This window comes from Carcharodon carcharias, chromosome 17 (genome assembly GCF_017639515.1).
Source record: "Carcharodon carcharias isolate sCarCar2 chromosome 17, sCarCar2.pri, whole genome shotgun sequence".
In the NCBI taxonomy this organism is placed as follows: Eukaryota; Metazoa; Chordata; class Chondrichthyes; order Lamniformes; family Lamnidae; genus Carcharodon; species Carcharodon carcharias.
Genome location: NC_054483.1, coordinates 30,642,824 through 30,666,013, shown reverse-complemented (window position 1 = coordinate 30,666,013; position 23,190 = coordinate 30,642,824). Strand labels below are relative to the sequence as shown.

The window sequence follows — 23,190 nt, the reverse complement described above, 5'->3', positions numbered from 1 at the left end:
ACCCTCACACACACACAGTACCCCATCCAACTCCCCACCCTCGCACACACACTCACACACACACACACACAGTACCCCATCCAACTCCCCACCGTCACACACACTGCACCCCATCCAACTCCCCACCCTCACACACACACACAGTACCCCATCCAACTCCCCACCCTCACACACACACACACACACACACTTTACCCCAACCAACTCCCCACCCACACACACACACACACTGTACCCCAACCAACTCCCCACCCACACACACACACACACACACTGCACCCTATCCATCTCCTCACCCTCACACACACACACTACACCCCATCCAACTCTCCACCCTCACACACAGCCACACACTGTACCCTATCAAACACCCCACACACATGCGCACACACTGTACCCCACCCAAGTCCCCACCTACACACACACAGTACCCCATCTAACTCCCCACCCACAGACACACACTGTACCCCATCCAACTCCCCACCCTAACACTCACACTCTGTACCCCATTCAAATCCCTACCTACACACACAGTACCCCATCCAACTCCACACCCTCACACACACACACACACTGTACCCCAACCAACTCCCCACCCAAACACACACACACACTGCACCCTATCCAACTCCTCACCCTCTCACACCAACACTATTCCCCATCCAACTCTCCACCCTCACACACACTGTACCCCATCCAACTCCCCACCCTTACACACACACTGTACCCCATCCAAATCTCCAACCTCACACACACACACACACACACACACACACACACACTGTACCCCATCCAACTCCCCACCCACACACACACTGTACCCCATCCAACTCCCTACCATCTCACACAGACACTGTACGCCATCCAACTCCCCACCCACACACACGGTCTACCTCATCCAACTCCCCAACCTCAAACACACACTGTATGTGATCCAGCTCCCCACCCTCACACACACACTTTACCCCATCTAACTCCACACCCTCACACACACTCTGTACTCCATCCAATTCCCCACCATCACACACACGCGCACACTGTACCCCATTCAATTCCCAACCCTCTCACACACACACTTTATCCCATCCAACTCCCCACCATCTCAATCATGGAATGTACCTCATCCAACTCTCTACCCTCACAGACACAGTACCGAATCCAACTCCCCAACCTCTCACACACACACACGCTGTACCCCATCCAACTCACCACCCACATACACACACACTGTACTCCATCCAACTACCCCCGTCTTACACACACTGTACCCCATCCAGTTCCCCACCCTCACACACGGACACACACGGTAACCCATCAAACTCCCCACCCACATACACATACTCTGTACCCCACCCAAGTCCCCACCCACACACACAACAGTACCCCATCCAACTCCCCACCCACTCACACACACACTCTACCCCATCCAACTTCCCACCCTCACACACAGACACTGTACCCCATTCAAATCCCCACCCACACATACTGTACCCCATCCAAGTCCCCACCCACATAACCGCAAACACACCGTACCCCATCCAACTCCCTACCATCTCACACAAACACTGTACACCATCCAACTCCCCACCCACACACATTGCCTACCTCATCCAACTCCCTAACCTCAAACACACACTGTACCCTATCCAAATCCCCACCCTCTCACACACACATTGTACCCCATCCAAGTCCCCACCTACACACACACTGTACCCCATCCAACTCCCCGCCCTCACACACACACTGTACCCCACCCAAGTTCCCACCTACACACACACACAGTACCCCATCCAACTCCCCGCCCACACACACACAGTGTACCTCATCCAACTCCCCGCCCACACACACACAGTGTACCCCATCCAACTCCCCACCCACACACACACAGTGTACCCCATCTAACTCCCCACCGTCACACACACAGACACTGTACCCCATCCAACTCCCCACCCTAATACACACACTCTGTACCCCATTCAAATCCCCACCTACACATACTGTACCCCATCCAACTCCCCACCCAGATAACCGCACACACACTGTACCCCCTCCAACTCCCTACAATCTCACACAAACACTGTTCGCCATCCAACTCCCCACCCACAGACACGGTCTACCTCATCCAACTCCCCAACATCAAACACACACTGTAAGTGATTCAGCTCCCCAACCTCACACACACTTTACCCCATCTAACTCCCCACCCTCACAAACACTCTGTACCCCATCCAACTCCCCACCATCACACACACGCGCACACTGTACCCCATTCAATTCCCAACCCTCTCACACGCACACTTTATCCCATCCAACTCCCCACCATCTCAGTCATGGAATGTACCCCATCCAACTCTCTACCCTCACAGACAGTGTACCCAATCCAACACCCCGACCTCTCACACACACACACACACAGTACCCCAGCCATCTCACCACCCACATACACACACACTGTACTCCATCCAACTCTCCACCCCCACACACAGACACACACTGTACCCCATTCAACTCTCCACCCTCATACACATTGCACCCCATCCTACTCCCCACGCACACACATCACACACACTGTACACCATCCAACTCCCCACCATCAGAGACTCTGTATGCAAACCAACACCCCGCCCTCTCATACACACTGTACCACATCCAACTCCCCACCCTCTCAGACACACAATGTACTCCATCCAAGAGCCCACTCTCTCACACACACACAGAACCCCATCCAACAGCCAACCCTCACAGACAGTGTACACAATCCAAATCCCCGCCCTCTCACACTTACACTGTACCCCATCCAACTCCCCACGCTCACAGACAGTGTACACAATACAAATCTCCGCCCTCTCACATATACACTGTACCCCATCCAACTCCCCACCCTCACACATGGCCTACCTCATCCAACTCCCTAACCTCAAACACACACTGTACCCCATCCAACTCCCCACCCTCACACACACACAGTACCCCATCCAACTCCCCACCCTCACACACACACTGTACCCCATCCAACTCCCCACCCTCACACACACACACACTGTACCCCATTCAAATCCCCACCCACAAACTCTGTATCCCATTCAACTCCCTACCATCTCACACAAACACTGTACGCCATCCAACTCCCCACGGTCTAACTCATCCAACTCCCCAACCTAAATACACACCGTGCACCATCCAACTCCCCAGCCTGACACACACACACACACACACACACACTGTACCCCATCCAACTCCCCACCCACACACACACTGCACCCCATCCAACTCCCCACCCTCACACACACACAACCACAAACACACACTGTACCCCATCCAACTCCCCACCCACACACACACTGTACCGCATCCAACTCCCCATCCTGACACACACACTGTACCCCATCCAACTCCCCACCCTCACACACAGACAAACACTACCCCATCAAACTCCACACCCACATACACACACACTATACCCCATCCAACTCCCCACCCACACACACACACATTGTACCCCATCCAACTCCCCACCCTAACACATACACACTGTATCCCATCCAACTCCCCACACTAACACACACACTCTGTACCCCATTCAAATCCCCACCCACACAAACTGTACTCCATCCAATTCCACCAACATAACCGCACACACACTGTACCCCATCCAACTGCCTACCATCCCACACAAACACTGTACGCCATCCAACACCCCACCCACACACACGGCCTACCTCATCCAACTCCCTAACCTCAAACACACACTGTACCCCATCCAACTCCCCACCCTCACACACACACAGTACCCCATCCAACTCCCCACCCTCACACACACACTGTACCCCATCCAACTCCCCACCCTCACACACAGACACACACTGTACCCCATCAAACTCCCTATCCACATACACACAAACTGTACCCCACCCAAGTCACCATCCACACACACACAGTACCCCATTCAACTCAGCCACTCACACATACACTGCACCCCAACCAACTCCCCACCCTGTCACACACACTCGGTACCCCATTCAAATCTCCACCCACACATACTGTACCCCATCCAACTCCCCACCCACGTAACTGCACACACACTGTACCCCATCCAAATCCCTACCAACTCAAGCAAACACTGTACGCCATCCAACTCCCCACCCACACACACGGTCTACCTCATCCAACTCCCTAACCTCAAACACACACTGTATGTGATCCAGCTCCCCACCCTCACACACACTTTACCCCATCTAACTCCCCACCCTCACACACACTTTACCTCATCCAACTCCCCACCCTCACACCCACACTGTACCCCATCCAACTCCCCATCCTGACACACATACTGCACCCCATCCAACTCCCCACCCACACACACACACACACACACACACACACAGACACAGTACCCCATCCAACTCCCCACCCTCACACACACAGACACTGTACCCCATCCAACTCCCCACCCACATAACCGCACACATACTGTACCCCATCCATCTCCCCACCCACACACACAGTCTACCTGATCCAACTCCCCAACCTCAAACACACACTGTACCCGATCCAGCTCCCCACCCTCACACACATGTTACCCTATCTAAATCCACACCCTCCCACACACACTCTGTATTCCATCCAACTTGCCAACATCACACACACACACACACACAGTACCTCATTCAATTCCCAACCCTCTCACACACACACTGTATCCCATCCAACTCCCCACCATCACACACACAGTATCCCATCCAATTCCCCACCATCTCAATGATGGAACGTACCCCATCAAACTCTCTATCCTCACAGACACTGTACCCAATCCAACTCCTTGACCTCGTACACACACTGTACCCATCCAACTCCCAACCCTCACACACACACTGTACCCCATCTAACTCACCATCATCACACACACATACACCCACACACACACTGTACCCCACCCAAATCCCCACCCACACAAACACACTCTGTACTCCATCCAAATCCTCAACATAACACACACACACTGTACCCCATCCAACTCCTCACCCACTTACACACACACTATACCCCATCCAACTCCCCACCCTCACACACAGTCACACACTGTACCCCATCAAACTCCCCACCCACATACACACACACTGTACCCCACCCAAATCCCCACTCACACACACACAGTACCCCACCCAAGTCCCCACCCACACACACAACAGTACCCCATCCAACTCCCTACCATCTCACACAAACACTGTATGCATTCCAAGTCCCCACCCAAACACACGGTCTACCCCATGCAACTCCCCACCCTCACACACACGCTGTACCCCATGCAACTCCCCACTCTCACACACAGACAAACAGTGTACCCCTTCAAATTCCCCACCCATATACACACACACTGTACCCCACCCAAGTCCGCACCTACACACACACTGTACTCCATCCAACTCCCCACCCTCACACACACACACCCTGTACCCCATTCAAATCCCCACCCACACATACTGTACCCCATCCAACTCCCCACCCACATAACCGCACACACTTGTACCCCATCCAACTCCCTACCATCTCAAACAATCACTGTAAGCCATCCAAATCCCCACCCTCGCACACACTTTATCCCATCCAACTCCCCATCCTCACACACAGACACACACTGTACCCCTTCAAACTCCCCACCCACATACACACTGTACCCCACCCAAGTCCCCACCTACACACACACTGTACCTGATCCAGCTCCTCACCCTCAAACACACTGTACCCCATCCAACTCCCCACCCTCACACACACTGTACCCCATCCAACTCCCCACCCTCACACACACTGCACCCCATCCAACTCCCCACCTTCTCATACAAACACTGTACCACATACAACCCCACCACTCTCTCAAACATAGAGTGTACCCCATCCAACTCCCCACCCTCACTCACACACACTGTCTCTATCCAACTCCCCACCCTGACACACACACAGTCTACCTCATCCAACTCCCCAACCTCAAACACACATTGTACGTGATCCAACTACCCACCTTCACACACACTGTACCCCATCAAACTCCCCACACACATACACACACACTGTACCCCACCCAAGTCCCCACCTACACACACACAGTAACCCATGCAAGTCCCCACCCACACACACACACACACAGACACTGTACCCCATCCAACTCCCCAGCCTAACACACACACTCTGTACCCCATTCAAATCCCCACCGCACACACACTGTACCCCGTCCAACTCCCCACCAACACACACGGTCTACCTCATCCAACTCCCCAACCTCAAACACACACTGTACCTGATCCAGCTCCTCACACTCACACACACACTTTACCCCATCTAACTCCAGACCCACATACACACACACCGTACCCCATCCAAATCCACACTATCTCACACACACACAATGTAATCCAGCCAGTTCCCGAGACTCACACACACTGCACCCCATCCAACTCCCCACCCTCTCACACACACTGCACCCCATCCAACTCCCCACCCTCTCACACACACTGCACCCTATCCAACTCCCCACCATCTCACACACACACACACACAAACACACACTTTACCCCATCCTACTCACCACCCACATGCACACACACTGTACCCCATCCAACTACCCATCGTCTCTCACACACACACTGTGCCCCATCCAACTCCCTCTCACACACACACTGTACGCCACCCAACACCCCACCATCACACACACACATTGTACCCCAAACAACTCACCACCCTCACACACTGTACACCATCCAACTCCGTACTCTCACACACACACTCTAGCCCATCCAAACCCCCCAACCTCTCATACATACACTGTACCACATCCAACCCCCCGCACTCTCTCAAACATAGACTGTACCCCATCCAACTCCCCACCCTCACTCACACACACTGTCCCTATCCAACTCCCCACCCTGACACACACACGGTCTACCTCATCCAACTCCCCAACCTCAAACACACACTGTACGTGAACCAGCTCCCCACCTTCACACACGCACCCAGTACCCCATCCAACTCCCCACCCTTTCACACACACTGTACTCCATCCAACTCCCCACCCTCTCACACACACTGCTCCCCATCCAACTCCCCACCCTCTCACACACACAAACTGTACTCCATCCAATTCCCCACCCTCTCACTCACATATGTACCCCATTCAACTCCCCACCCTCTCACACACACTGTACCCCATCCAACTCCCCACCCTCTCACACACACTGTACCCCATCCAACTTCCCGCCCTCTCACACACACTGCTCCCCATCCAACTCCCCACCCTCTCACACACACAAACTGTACTCCATCCAATTCCCCACCCTCTCACTCACATATGTACCCCATTCAACTCCCTACCCTCTCACAAACACTGTACCCCATCCAACTCACAACCCTCCTATACACACTGTACCCCATCCAACTCCCCAACCTCTCACACATTGTACCTCATCCAACTCCCCACCCTCACACAGACTGTACCCCATCCAATTCCCCACTCTCACACACACACACTGTACCCCATCCAACACCCCACCCACATACATATGCACTGTACCCCATCCAACACCCCACCCACATACATATGCACTGTACCCCATCCAACTCCACACCCACCCACACACACACACACACACACAGACACACACACACTATACACCATCCAACATCCCGCCCTCACAGATACACACACTGTACCCAGTCCAGCTCCCCACCCTCTCACAGACACTGTACCCCATCCAACACCCCCTTTTCATACACACTGTACCCCATCCTACTCCCCTTCCTCACACACACACTGTACCCCCTCCAACTCCCCCTCACACACACACTGTACCCCATCCAACTCCCCCTCACACACACACTGCACCCCATCCAACTCCCCACCCACACACACACACACACACACACACTGTACCCATCCAACTCCCCACCCACCAACACACACTGTACCCCATCCACCTCCCCACCCTCTCACACACACTGTGCCCCATCGAACTCCCCACCCTCTCATACACACACTGTAGCCCATCCAACTCCACACCCTCTCACACACACAAACATTGTACCCCATCCAACTCCCCACCCTCTCACAGACACTGTACCCTATCCAACTCCCCACCCTCTCACACACACACTGTAGTCCATCCAACTCCCCACCCTCTCACACACACACTGTACCCCATCCAACTCACCACCCTCACACACACACTTACCCCATCCAACTCCCCACCCTCTCACACACACACACACATTGTACCCCATCCAACTCCCCACCCTCTCACAGACACTGTACCCTATCCAACTCCCCACCCTCTCACACACACACTGTAGTCCATCCAACTCCCCACCCTCTCACAGACACTGTACCCCATCCAACTCCCCACCCTCTCTCACACACACTGTATCCCATCCAACTCCCCAACCTCTTACACACACTGTACCCCATCCAACTCCCCACCCTCATACACACACACACTATACCTCATCCATCTCCCCGCCCCTCTCACACACACTGTACCCCATCCAACACCCCACCCTCACACACACTGTACCACATCCAACTCCCCACCCTCTCACACACACACTATACCCCATCCAACACCCCACCCTCACACACACTGTACCACATCCAACTCCCCACCCTCTCACACATACACACTATACCCCATCCAACACCCCACCCTCACACACACTGTACCCCATCCAACTCCCCACCGTCTCACACACACTGTACCCCATCCATCTCCCCATGCTCTCACACACACACTGTACCCCATCCTACTCCCCACCCTCACACACACACACTAGCCCATCAGGCTCCTTACTCCTTGACATACTCTCTTGCTCCACCCATCCATGTTCAGATTATCTTCTTTTTCCTCTATATGCCTCACTTCACTTCTAACATTCTAACCCAGTGAGACCTTTAGCTGTTCTAGGTGACTCTGGGACTATACATGTACAGTAAGAGAGAAATGAAGAAAAATCAACTTGTTTGGCTGCCTTGAGGAGCCCTGCCTAGTTCTGGAGCCCATGACTGCTCACCTTCAGTGTTCCTCTGTTGGCCATTTTTTGGATGTCTTCTGCCCCCCAGAGTGCCCCACTGGGTATATACAGCGTGTGTCCGTATCTCCTTGCTGTTTCTTGACATTTGGTGTCCACTTCCTGTTCGGCAAATGCTGTTGGAGACCCAATCTGTGAGGCAGGAAAAGTTATTCCAGTGTGGAAAACAATGGGAAACGCAGTCATTCAGCAGGCAGAGCATTGGACCGCAACGTACTTGTTCTGAGTTGTGCCTGTCTCAGATGTTGGAATTTCTGAGCGATTGGATGAGGCGTGATCAGCCTCTTTAACTGTTTTGTTTGTGAGCTTGGAAAGTGCTGCAAGCTCTTACTTTTCTTTTTGGCTTGCCCTTTAATCAAAGAATTTACAGTATAGAAGGAGACCATTCAGCCCATTGAGCCTCTGTCTGTGCTCGATGTTTAACTAGATTTCCCTGTATGTTGTGATGTTGCTAATCTTCAAACCTCTTGTTTGACATTCCCTGATCTCACAGTTGCTTCTAAACTGCCCTAACATTGCAGCTGTACAATCTCAGCGTCTACCCTGTGGGCAGTGATTCCCAGCCAGTGGCAACAATCCATCAATTTCTATGCACCCCAGTGAGGTACAGCCTGTGGATACGTGGTCCGGTCACTCTTGGACCTTGCTTTGAACTTTGCCCAGCTCGAGTGTGTGCTCAGTGTCACATGAAGACTGGAAGCATCCAACAGGCAGTCTCAGTCCAAGTAGTCAGGGGCCAATCCTGCAAAGCAGGTACTGAGAGGTGCTCAGCTTTTAGCAATTCCCTGCTTTTTGCCCCACATGGAAAACTGTGTTATCATTTGTCTGAAAGGCGTTGCCTGGAATTCCCTCCCGGAAACCCTCTCCTCCATTTCATCTCCCTCTTCTCTGCTTCACCTCCTTCTCCTCCACTTCACCTCCCTCTCCTGCACTTCACCTCCCTCTCCTCCGCTTCACCTCCCTCTCCTCCGCTTCACCACCCTCTCCTCCACTTCCCCTCCCTCTCCTCCACTTCACCTCCCTCCATTCCACTTCACCTCCCTCCATTCCACTTCACCTCCCTCTCCTCCACTTCACCTCTCTCTCCTCCGCTTCACCTCCCTCTCCTCCACTTCACCTTCCTCTCCTCTGCTTCACCTCCCTCTCCTCTGCTTCACCTCCCACTCCTCCGCTTCACCTCCCTCTCCTCCGCTTCACCTCCCTCTCCTCCACTTCACCTCCCTCTCCTCTGCTTCACCTCCCTCTCCTCCATTTCACCTCCATCTCCTCCACTTCACCTCCTTCTCCTTCCCTTCACCTCCCTCTCCTCCCCTTCACCTCCCTCTCCTCCGCTTCACCTCCCTCTCCTCCCCTTCAACTCCCTCTCCTCCACTTCACCTCCTTCTCCTTCCCTTCACCTCCCTCTCCTCCCCTTCAACTCCCTCTCGTCCACTTCACCTCCCTCTCCTCCACTTCACCTCCCTTTCCTCCACTTCACCTCTCTCCATTCCACTTCACCTCCCTCCATTCCACTTCACCTCCCTCTCCTCCGCTTCACCTCCCTCTCCTCCACTTCACCTCCCTCTCCTCCACATCACCTCCCTCTCCACCGCTTCCCCTCCTTCTTCTCCATTTCACCTCCCACTCCTCCATTTCACCTCCCTCTCCTCTGCTTCACCTCCCTCTCCTCCGCTTCACCTCCCACTCCTCCACATCACCTCCCTCTCCTCCACATCACCTCCCTCTCCTCCATTTCACCTCCCTCTCCTCCGCTTCACCTCCCACTCCCCCACATCACCTCCCCCTCCTCCACATCACCTCCCTCTCCTCCACTTCATCTCCCTCTCCTCCATTTCACCTCCCTCTCCTCCACTTCACCTCCCTCTCCTCCACTTCACCTCCCTCTCCTCTGCTTCACCTCCCCCTCCTCTGCTTCACCTCCCTCTCCTCCGCTTCACCTCCCTCTCCTCCACTTCACCTCCCTCTCCTCCACTTCACCTCCCTCTCCTCCATTTCACCTCCCTCTCCTCTGCTTCACCTCTCTCTCCTCCGCTTCACATCCCACTCTTCCATTTCACCTCCCTCTCCTCTACTTCACCTCCTTCTCCTTCCCTTCACCTCCCTCTCCTCCCCTTCACCTCCCTCTCCTCCGCTTCACCTCCCTCTCCTCCCCTTCAACTCCCTCTCCTCCACTTCACCTCCCTCTCCTCCACTTCACCTCCCTCCATTCCACTTCACCTCCCTCCATTCCACTTCATCTCCCTCTCCTCCGCTTCACCTCCCTCTCCTCCGCTTCACCTCCCTCTCCTCCACTTCACCTCCCTCTCCTCCACTTCACCTCCCTCTCCTCCGCTTCACCTCCCACTCCTCCGCTTCACCTCCCTCTCCTCCACTTCACCTCCCTCTAATCCACTTCACCTCCCTCTCCTCCACTTCACCTCCCTCCATTACACTTCACCTCCCTCTCCTCCGCTTCACCTCCCCCTCCTCTGCTTCACCTCCCTCTCCTCCACTTCACCTCCCTCTCCTCCATTTCACCTCCCTCTCCTCTGCTTCACCTCCCTCTCCTCAGCTTCACCTCCCACTCCTCCATTTCACCTCCCTCTCCTCCTTTTCACCTCCTTCTCCTTCCATTCACCTCCCTCTCCTCCCCTTCACCTCCCTCTCCTCCGCTTCACCTCCCTCTCCTCCCCTTCACCTCCCTCTCCTCCGCTTCACCTCCCACTCCTCCACATCACCTCTCTCTCCTCCGCTTCACCTCCCACTCCTCCACATCACCTCCCTCTCCTCCACTTCACCTCCCTCTCCTCCGCTTCACCTCCCTCTCCTCCACTTCACCTCCCTCTCCTCCGCTTCACCTCCCACTCCTCCACAGCACCTCCCTCTCCTCCACATCACCTCCCTCTCCTCCGCTTCACTTCCCTCTCCTCCATTTCACCTTCCTCTCCTCTGCTTCACCTCCCACTCCCCCACATCACCTCCCTCTCCTCCACATCACCTCCCTCTCCTCCACTTCACCTCCCTCTCCTCCATTTCACCTCCCTCTCCTCCACTTCACCTCCCTCTCCTCCACTTCACCTCCCTCCATTCCATGTCACCTCCTTCCATTCCACTTCACCTCCCTCTCCTCCACTTCACCTCCCTCCATTCCACTTCACCTCCCTCTCCTCCACTTCACCTCCCTCTCCGCCGCTTCACCTCCCTCTCCTCCGCTTCACCTCCCTCTCCTCCATTTCACCTCCCTCTCCTCCATTTCACCTCCCTCTCCTCTGCTTCACCTCCCTCTCCTCCGCTTCACCTCCCACTCCTCCACATCACCTCCCTCTCCTCCGCTTCACCTCCCTCTCCTCCATTTCACCTCCCTCTCCTCCTTTCAGGCTTCCCTTTAAAACTCCACCTAATTGATGGAGCTTTTCATCACCCATCTTAATCTCGCCACTTCTAGTCCAATTTTTTGCTTTGATCCTGCCTTGTTAGGTGCTTTCCAATGTTTCTCATTGTTCAAGATCCTGTTAATTGTTGTTGTCACCCATGAGGTGTTCCTTAAGGAATGAGAGTTAAGGATTTCAACAAGGGGCAAAGAGAGGAGTAGAGTTTTATCTGCACCTCCTCCTACCACTCCACTCTTCACTTAAAGAAAGTTACTTTTATTCTGTGTCCTATGGGCTCCATCAAAAGCTACCAACAAATTGAATCACAGAATCTTTACAGTGCAGAAGGAGGCCATTTGGCCCATCGAGTTTGCACTGGCTCTCTGAAAGAGCATTCTCCCTAGTCCCGCTCCCCTGCCTTATCCCTGTAACCCTGCACACTCTTCTTTTCAGGTAGCAATCCAATTCCCTTTTGAATACCTCGATTGAACCTGCCTCCACCACCCTCTCACAGTTCGTTCCAGACTCCAATCACCCTCTGGGTGAAAATGTTTTTCTCTCACATCACTTTTTCTCCTTTTGCCAATTACTTTGAATCTGTGCCCTCTAGTTCTTGATGCTGTCTTGAGTAGGAATAGTTGCTCACTATTTACCTTGTCCATACCCCTCAGGGTTTTGAATACCTCTATCAAGTCCTCTCTCAGCCTTCTTTTCTCCAATGAACACAGATCCAACCTCTCCAATTTATCCTTGTAGCTACAGTTCTTTATGCTGGGAATCATTCTTGTGAACCTCCTCTGTACTCTCTCCAATGCCTTCACATCCTTCCTCAAGTATGGTGCTCAGAACTGGACTAGTCCTCCAGATGAGGCCTAACTAGTGTCTTATACAATTTCAACATGACCTCCTTATTCTTCTACTCAATGCCCCTATTAATAACGCCTAATATGCTACCTGCTTGATTTCCTGCTCTCTCAACATGCCCTGCCATCTTCCATGACCTACGTATTTAAATACCGAGGTCTGTTCCTGCACCTTCTTTAAACTCTCTCCCTTTATTTTATACTGTCTCACCATATCTTCCCTGCCAAAAGGAATCACCTCACATTTCTCTGAATTGAACTTCATCTACCACTTGTCTGCCCAATCCACCAACATGTCTATGTCCTTTTGAAGTTCAAGACTAAACCCATCACAGTTGACAACATTTCCAATCTTCGTATCATCTGTAAATTTTGAAATCATGCCCTGTACACCACAGTCTAAGTCATTAATATATATCAGGAAGAGAAGGGTCCCAACACTGATCCCTGAGGAACTCCACAAAAAACCTTCCTCCAACCTAAAACACAACCATTTATTACTACTCTCTGTTTCTTGACACTCAGCCAATTTCTTATCCAAGTGCCGACTTTCCCTTTTATTCCAAGAGCTAGAATTTTGTTCACAAGTCTGTTGTGTGGCATTGGATCAAATGCCTTTTGAAAATATAAATACACCATATCAACAGTGTTTCCTTTATCAACCTTCTCAGTTACCTCCTTATAAAAACTGCAGTTTAGTTAGTTAAACCTGATTTTCCCTTAAGAAACCCATGCTGACTTTCCTTAATTATTCTGTTCTTGTCTTATTGACTGTTGATTTTGTCCTGAACTCTCGTTTCCAGAAGTTTCCCTACCACCGAAGTCAAACTGACTGGTCTGTAGTTACCGGCTTTATCCTTGCACACCTTTTTGAACAAGGGTGTAACATTTGCAGTTCTCCAGTCCTCTGGCACCTCCTCTGTGTCTAAGGAAGATTGGAAGATTATCACTAGTGCCTCTGCAGTTTCCACCCTCACTTACCTCAGTATCCTGGGATGCAATTACAATGGCAAACTTACCATACAATCTGCATGTTTGAGGAACTCCTCACCATATTCCTTTATTATCCGAGGATGAGCGACTTCGACAATAAGGTCAGCACATCTGAAGAAGGGAAACAGCCAATAATTGTGGCCCTGGACAACAATCTGAAATCCATCAAACTGCAAAAAGCTCCCTTGCTGTTTCTCTGATCCCTTCACCGTAAAGACAAGAATCCAAGACAAGGTCTGAAGCGGATCCTCCTTGCTCTTGGGAGGAAGGCAGACTAACAAAACAAGTGATCATGAGATTACATAAATCCCAGCTTAGCAAGGCAGTGAATTTCGCCACCCCTTGCCCCTTCATTTCCCGGGCACTGAGGACAGGATGCTCTTGGCAGGCTGATCTGAAAGTCCATTGAACCAAATTCTCAGGACTTCTTTCAGCCCCATGTCTCACAGCTCACACAATCCGCTTTTTAAACTCATCTGCAGAACATTTCTTCCATCCATCTCCCACTTTGCCATCAACTGTTTTGTCTTCTGCCCAGTTAGTCTCATCTTTCAACCCCTCCACCCTGCTAGCACTCATTCTGGTAAATCACTTTTATACCCTTTCCAAGGCCCATGATATCCTCCTGTTGCCCAGTACTGGCTACAATACTCCAGCTGGGGCTGCACCATTCCTCTTATATGAAAGTGAGGTCACTCACCTCTCAACAAACTTGTTCAGATCCTCCAGCTGCAGCTCCTTTCGGACTTTCCCTTCCATCTTTTTCGGGTTTCTGTTCCACACAAAGGCCAGTTCAATACCATGTTGATGCCCTTCTTCCTCAATCATCTCTGTCAGGTACTGACCTACCAGGTATGAAGAGAGATGAGTTTGAGCTTATATACTCTTCAACATCACAAAAACATCTGCAAATATCAAGACTGAGTGAGAGATCCTATCTTCAGGATATCATCTGAATAGGAGGTATCCAGAGATTCCCCTACAAAGACAGTCAGAGTGACCCCATTAAACAGGGGAGTTCTGGCCAACATTTATTCTTGAACCAACATCACTAAAACAGATAGTTATTATCACATTGCTTTTTGTGGGAGCCTGCTTTACCTATGAGACCTGAAGAGAGTGAGAAAAGAGGACCAGCGCTTACCTTTGGGTGTGAGGTGGGCCTGCAGATGGAACACAGCTGGGGGCAGATGAATAAAGCCTGAGGAGTGAGGCCTAGGACACTTACCTTCAGGAGTGAGGCAGAGAGGACTAGGAGTGCCTTAGGTTTGAAAAAAGAAGTGAACAGTAACATCAGAGCAAAGTTGTCATTTGATTGGCTTGTGAGTATTGCTGCTTGTGGAGTGTAAAGAACGTTTATGATATTAACTATTAACAATAAGCAACAAGTGAGCAGCTGGTCATTCTTATCTTTTATTTTTAAGGTTTATTACCACGAGTAAGATGTACTAAGTGTTGGAAAGGTCTATCAGTACAGTATTAGTAAGGTTTATTAATAGTTGTAAGTTTTATTAGTATTGGTAAAGCTTTACTGGTATTGGTAAGGTTTTTTTTAACCAGCGGTAAGGTTGATCTGCAGTAACCAAGTTATAGTCAATAAATAGAGAAATTGCAGGGCTGCTCCAACCTAAAGCGAGCCCATCCTGTGCTACATGGGAACTCAGGACAGGTCCCTTCCTGGATAACCATTTGTGCAGGAAGTGTTGTTCGTTGCAGCAGCTTAAGCTCTGGGTTTCAGAACTTGAGCAGCAGCTGGTGTCCCTATGGAGTATCGTGAGGTTGAGAGGTACGTAGATGGCGTGTTTATCGATGTGGTCACCCTGCAGTTTAAGAATATGCAGAGAGAGGGGGAATGGGTGACCATCAGGCAGTCGAAAAGAAACAGGCAGGTAGTGCAGGGGTCCTCGGATTACATCCCACTCTCCGACCCTGGAGAGCTCTGAATACTGATGAGAGTGAAGGTTCATCGGGGGAATGCAGCCTGAGCCAAGTCCATGGTACCATGGGTGGCTCATGTGTACGGGGGGGAACAAGGAAGATTGGAAGAGGAATAATGATAGGTGATTCGATAAGTTATGGGAATAGATAGGCATTTCTGTGGCCTCAGACGTGAATCCAGGATGGTGTGTTGCCTCCCTGGTGCCAGGGTCAAGGATGTCACTGAGCAGCGGCAGAACACCCTGGCTTAAAGAGGCAGAGGATGGCACCTTAACATTCCTGGTTACAGGGTTTTCAGCCAAGATAGAGAGGGGGATAAAAAAAGAGGGGGAGATGGCAATTTTGGTCAAAGGAACAATCACAGCTGTGAGGAGGAATGATATTTTTGAAGGACCATCACATTAGGTCATATGGATTGAGTGAAAGAACAGTAAAAGGGACAGCCACACTCTCAGGAGTATATGATAGACCTCAACAGTTGGAGGGATGTAGAAGAGTAAATACGTAGGCAAATCTCTAAGAAGTGCAAAACGATTGAGAAGTAAATATGAACATGTTTACAAACATACAAAATGGGAGCAGGAGTAGGCCCCTCAGCCCCTGGAGCCTGCTCCGCCATTCATTAAGATCATGGCTGATCTGATTGTAACCTCAACCCCACATTCCTGCCTACCCCAGGTAACCTTTCACCCCCTTGTTAATCAAGAATCTATCTACCTCTGCCTTAAAAATATTCAAAGACTCTGCTTCCACTGCCTTTTGAGGAAGAGAGTTCCAAAGACTCACGAACCTCTGAGAGAAAAAAAAAATCTCCTCATCTCTGGTTTAAATGAGCAACCCCTTATTTTTAAATAGTTACCCCTAGTTCTAGATTGCCCCACAAGAGGAAACATCCTCTCCATATCCACCCTGTCAAGACCCCTCAGGATCTTATATGTTTCAGTCAAGTCGCCTCTTACTCTTCTAAACTCCAGTGGATACAAGTCTCGTTTATCCAACCATTCCTCTTAAGACAAGCCACCCATTCAAGGTATTAGTCTGGTAAACCTTCTCTGAACTGCTGTCAACGCATTTACATCCTTCCTTAAATAAGGTGATCAATACTGTACACAGTACTCCAGATGTGGTCTCACCAATGCCCTGTATAACTGAAGCATAACCTCCCTACTTTTGTATTCAATTCCCCTCATAATAAATGATAATAGTTAGGGGATTTAACTAACCCAACATTAACTCAGGAAGATTCAGTGTGAAAGGAATTGAGGGAACAGAATTCCATACAGCAGAACCTTTTTTGGTCAGTATGTAGCATGTCCAACATGCGAGGGCGCTGTTCAGGACTTAGTTTTAGGAAATGAAGCTGGGCAGGTGGAAGGAGTGGCAGTGGGAGAGCATTTAAATGGTGGTGATCATAATTCAGTTAGTTTTAACATAGTTATGGAAAAGGACAAAAATAGAACAGGAGCTAAAATTCTAAATTGGACTTTGGCCAAGTTTACTAAGCTGTGGAGTGATTTAGCAAGAATGGACTGGAAACAGCTTCTTGAAGGTAAATCAGTGTCTGAGCAGTGGGGGGCATTCAAAGGTGAGATTCCAGAGGTTCAGGTTAAACATGTTCCCATAAAGAAAAAGGCTGAAAAATGGGTGGCCGAATCTAGAGCCCCCGCATGGTCAAGGAGCTTACAGGGTGAGACAAGGCAGAAAAGGAAAACTTATGTCAGACACTAAGAACTCAATACTACAGAAAGCCAAGAGGAGTATTATAGTAACTATGGTTTTATTTAGTGTGTGATATAACTTTAAGGATAATGCTTGGTAAGGAAGATCACATGATCTTTAGTACCCAATAGGAGAGTAGCGCAGGCTGCCTCAGTGCTTAGTTGTGTAGAGATAGAGTTGGAGTCGAAAGCACACGTGTAGTTGCTGCTGAGTACCTTGTAAATAATCTTAAAGTTTCCACCAAGAAGTATCTGCACATAAACTCTATCAATAGTACCAACTAAGCCACCACACACAACAAGTATAGAAAGAGGAGGAGTGAAATCATAAAGGACATTAGGAAAGCAAAGAGTCAGCATGGAAGAATATTGGCAAATAAAATCAAGGAGAACCCAAAGGTGTTTTATCAATATGTTAAGAGTAGGGGGATAACTAAGGGGAGAGTAGGCCCCATAAAAGACCAAAAAGGTAACCTATGTGTCGAGGTGGAAGACTTGGGTACATAGTTAATGAATACTTTGTGCCTGTCTTTACAAAAGAGGGGGATGATGAGACATTGTAGTTAAGGAGGAGGAGTGTGGAATATTGGATGTGATAAACACAGGGAGAGAGGGAGAGAGATGGTATTAAGGGGATTGCCATCTTTGAAAGTGGATAAGTCATCAGGGCCGGATGAAATGTACCCTGGGCTGTCAAAAGAAGCCACGGAGGAAATAACGGAAGCTGTGACCATCATTTTCCAATCCTCACAGGATACAGGTGTCGTGCCAGGGGATTGGAGGACTGCGAATGTTGTATCTTTATTGAAAAATGGAGCAAGAGATAGACCGATTAGTTACAGGCCAGTAACCTCAGTAGTGGGCAAATTATTGGAATCAATTCTGAGAGACAGGATAAACTGTCACTGAGAAAGGCTAGGAGTGATCCCGGACACTCAGCGTGGATTTATTAAGGGGAGATTGTGTCTGACTAACTTGATTGAATTTTTTGAAGAGGTAATGAGGAGCATTGATGATAATAGTGCAGATGGCCTACATGGATTTTAGCAAGGTTTTTGTCAAGGTCTCTGTCAGGAAAATATAATCATTTTCATAATGTTATTGGAATTTATTGTAAGGATAGGAATTGTGTGTGTGTGTGTGTCTGTGTATAGGACTTAAGGCTTTGATGTGTCAGAAGAGAAGCTAGGTTTGACATGTTAATTAGGTAAACATGGTTGAAGTTGCAGAATGTGAGGTGTAAAAGGAAAATTTGCATTTTTAGATAGACCCGAGTAATGAATTTCAAAGAGGTGGTAAGGTGTTACACCTAGCCAACAGAGGCTAAGCCAAACACTGTGTTTATTTTTCCCAAAGATTACTGATAAAATTGAGTACTACAAAAGATTTTTATTATTAGAAAGGTAAAGTCCAAAGAAATATTGGAACAATGAGATTTACATTAAATAGGGAGGAACATGTATAAAGGAGATGAGGTTATGCCTAAGGGGAGAAGGCATCTAACACAAGTGTGAAAAGCCTCCAGCATCTAAGCCTCAAGCTGCTGTCTACAAGGAACTGAAACTGAGAAAATCTCACGTTGAATTTGACTGTCCAGGGGGTGTACTTTGCCTGGGTCTGTTTAAATCTATGAGTTTTATTGTTGCTTTAACAGAGGTGTAACTGGGAGTTAGATTAACCAGGAGAGCTAGGAGTTATCATGGTAGTAATTTGTAAACCTATGTATGAGCTTAAAATCATTTTTCTATTAATAAATGTTTAATTTAGTTTTGTAAGAAACCTATAAGACTTAGTGGTCTTATTATTACTGAATTCAAGGTACACATCTCAAAATAAATACAAATTCTAAAATAGTTGTGACAGTTATTTCAAGTTTCCCCCTGGGATTTGAACAGCTCAGTATTTACCATCTGCTGTGCCATAACAGTCTCACATGGCAGACTGGTTAAAAACACAAAATCCTGTGGGATCCAGGGGCATGTAGCAAGCTGAGGGGAGCTGGTGTAGTGGTGTTGTTACTGGACTAGTAATCAGAGACCCAGGATAATGCTCTGGGGATCCAGGTTTGAATCCCACCACAGCAGATAGTGAAATTTGAATTCAGTAAAACAATCTGGGATTAAAATGATGACCATGAGACAATTGTCATATAACCCATCTGGTTCACTAATGTCCTTTTGGAAAGGAAACCTGCCGTCCTTACCTGGTCTGGCCTACACGTGACTCCAGACCCACAGCAATGTGGTTGACTCTGAACCGGCCTAGCAAGCTACTCAGTTCTCAAGGGCAATTAGGGATGGGCAATAAATGTGAGCCTAGCCAGCAATGCCCCCATCCCACGAATGATTAAAAAAATGCAAGATTGACTCAGTGGCAGGAAACAAAGGGGAATGATTGACAGGTGTTTTTGTAACTGGAAGGCTGTTTGCTGTGGGGTTTCGCAAGGTTCAGTACTAGGTCCCCTGCTTTATGCAGTATATATTAATGATTTGGACTTAAATGTAGTGGGCACAATCGAGAAGTTTGCCGATGACATAAAAATTGGCCGTGTGGCTGATAGTGAAGGTGTGGACTGCAGGAAGGTATCAATGGACTGGTCAGATGGGCAGAAAATTGGCAAATGGAATTCAGCCCAGAGAAGTGTGAGGTGATGCCTGAGAGCTTTCGAGGAAGTGAGGGACTTTGGAATGCATCCTGAAGGTAGGCAGGACAGGTTGATAAGGTGCTTAGGAAGGCGTGTGGAATACTTTCCTTTGTTTGTTGAGTTATAGAATATAAGGGCAGGGAGCTTATGCTGGAACTATATAAATCATTAGTTAGGCCACAGCTTGAGTACTGTGTGCAGTTCTGGTCACCTCATTACAAAAAGGATGTTATTATACTGGAGAGGGTACAGAGGAGACTTATGAGGATGTTACCAGGACTGGAAAAATGCAGCTATGAGGAAAGATTGGATAGACTGGAGCCTGCGGTTTTCCTTGGAACAGAGGAGGCTGAGGGGAGAACACAATAGGAGTAGGAGTAGACCATAAGGTCTATGGTCATGGCTGATCTTGAGCTTGAACTCCATTTTGCTGCCTGCTCCCCATACCCCTTAATTTCCTCAATTCCCAAAAATTTGTCTATCTCAGTCTTAAATATATTCAACAATGGAGCATCCACAACCCCTTGGGGTAGAGAATTTTGAAGAATTATAACCTTTTCTGTGACGAAATTTCTCCTCGTCTCAGTCCTAAATGATCGGCTTCTTCCCCTGAGGCTGTGCCCCTGTGTTTTAGATTCGCCGACCAGTGGAAACAATCTCTCAGTGTCTATCCTGTCAATCCCCTTTGGAAAGTTATATGTTTCAGTGTGATTGTCTCTCGTTCTTATAAACTCCAGAGAATCTAAGCCCAATTTACTCAGCCTCTCATCATAGGACAACCCCCTCATCCCAGGGACCAATCTAGTGAACGTTTGCTGCACAGTCTCCAATATAAGCATATCCTTCCTTAAAGGTGGAGACCAAAACTGCACACAGTACTCTAAAACCTTGTTCAACTGTAGCAAGACATTTTTATTCTTGTATTCCAAGCCTCTTGCAATAAAGGCCAATATGCCATTTGCCTTCCTAATTGCTTGCTGTACCTGCATGTTAACTTTTTCCAGTCCTTGTACAAACACACCCAAGTCTTTTTGAACATCAAGACTTGCAAGTTTCACACCTTTTTATAAAATACTCTGCTTTACTATACTTATGATCAAAGTGAATAACTTCACACTTCTCTACATTATACCCCATCTTCCATGTTGTTGACTGCTCTCTTAACCTGCTTATATCTCTTTGCAGCCTCTCTGTGTCTCCCCACAGCTTACTTTCCCACCTAGTTTTGTAACATCAGCAAACTTAGATAAATTAATCTCTGTCTCTTCATCTAAGTCATTAATATAGATTGTAAATAGCTGAGGTCCCAGCACTGATCCTTGCAGCACTCCACTATTCACTGTCTGCCAACTTGAAAAAGCCTCGTTTATGCCCACTCTCTGCTTTCTATCCCTTAACCAATCCTCTACCCATACTAAAATATTACCCATAACTCCTTGAGCCCTTACCTTGCCGATTAACCTTTTGTATGGCTCCTTATCGAATGCCTTTTGGAAATCCAGGTACGCTACATCTACTGGTTTCCCTGTATCTACCCTACTAATTATATCCTCAAAAATCTGAAATAAATTGTTAAACAGGATTTCCCTTCATGTTGACTTGTTCTCATCATACCATGCTTTCTAAGTGCATTGTTAAGATCTCCTTAATAATAGATTCCAGTATTTTCCCAACAACTGATGTTCGACTAACTGGCTTGTAGTTCACTGTTTTCTCTCTGCCTCCCTTCTTGAAAAGCGATAAAGCACTTGTCAACTTCCAATCTAATGGGACCATTCCCAAATCTAAGGGATTCTGGAAAATCATCGCTAACATATCCACTATATCTGGAGCTATCTGGTTTAGAACCTGAGGGCCACCAGGTCCTGGGGATTTGTCAGATTTTAGTCCCTTAAGTTTCTCCAATTTGTTTTCCCTGCTGATAGTAATTTTCTTAATCTCCTCACTCTTTCTTGGGAGATTTGATCGAAGTGTAAAGGTTGCGAGAGGCATGGAGAGAGTGGTTGGGAAGGACCTGCTTCCCTTAGCAGGGAGGTCAGTGACTAGGAGACATAGATTTAAAGTAGAAGGATTAGAGGAGAGGTGAGGAAAATTGTTTTCACCCAGGGGGTGGTAAGGGTCTGGAACTCACTGCCTGATAGGGTAGTAGAGTCAGAAACTCTCAACTCATTTAAAAGGGTCTGGATATGCAGCTGAAGTCCTCCCAGGGCCACGGACCAAATGTTAGAAAATGGGATAAGGCTGATGGCTCATTTTTTGGCTGGTAAAGACGTGATGGGCAGAATGGTCTCCTTCTGTGCTGTAAATTTTACAACATTTGAATTTTCTAAATATCTGAAAGGGAAGAATGTGCAGAGATGTTGGAAGAGGGCAGGGAGTGGCATTAGGTGGATTGCTCCTTATGAGAGCCAGAACAGACACAATGGGCAGAATGGCCTTCTTCTGTGCTGTATCCATTCTATGATTCTACAAATTGGTTGCCATATTTCCTACTTTCCAACAGTTGACTGCACTTCAAGAGAACTTACTTGGCTGTGCAGTTTTTGGGATGTCCTGAGGATGTGAGAAAGTGCTGGAGAGATTTAACCCTTTTTTTGTCCAATCAACATGGAAGC

General features: G+C 48.9%; 1 protein-coding gene across 1 annotated transcript in view; it reads right to left on the bottom strand.

The window, feature by feature from the left end:
* aspdh (aspartate dehydrogenase domain containing) overlaps positions 1 to 23,190 on the bottom strand; it is a 73,004-nt gene that overhangs the window by 49,316 nt on the left and 498 nt on the right. Inside the window, exons 2-4 of the mRNA XM_041210529.1 lie at positions 14,976 to 15,120; positions 14,302 to 14,386; positions 9,052 to 9,201 (exon numbers count right to left, since the gene is read on the bottom strand). Coding sequence (XP_041066463.1) covers positions 9,052 to 9,201; positions 14,302 to 14,386; positions 14,976 to 15,120 — 380 coding nt within the window. The remainder of the gene's footprint in view (positions 1 to 9,051; positions 9,202 to 14,301; positions 14,387 to 14,975; positions 15,121 to 23,190) is intronic.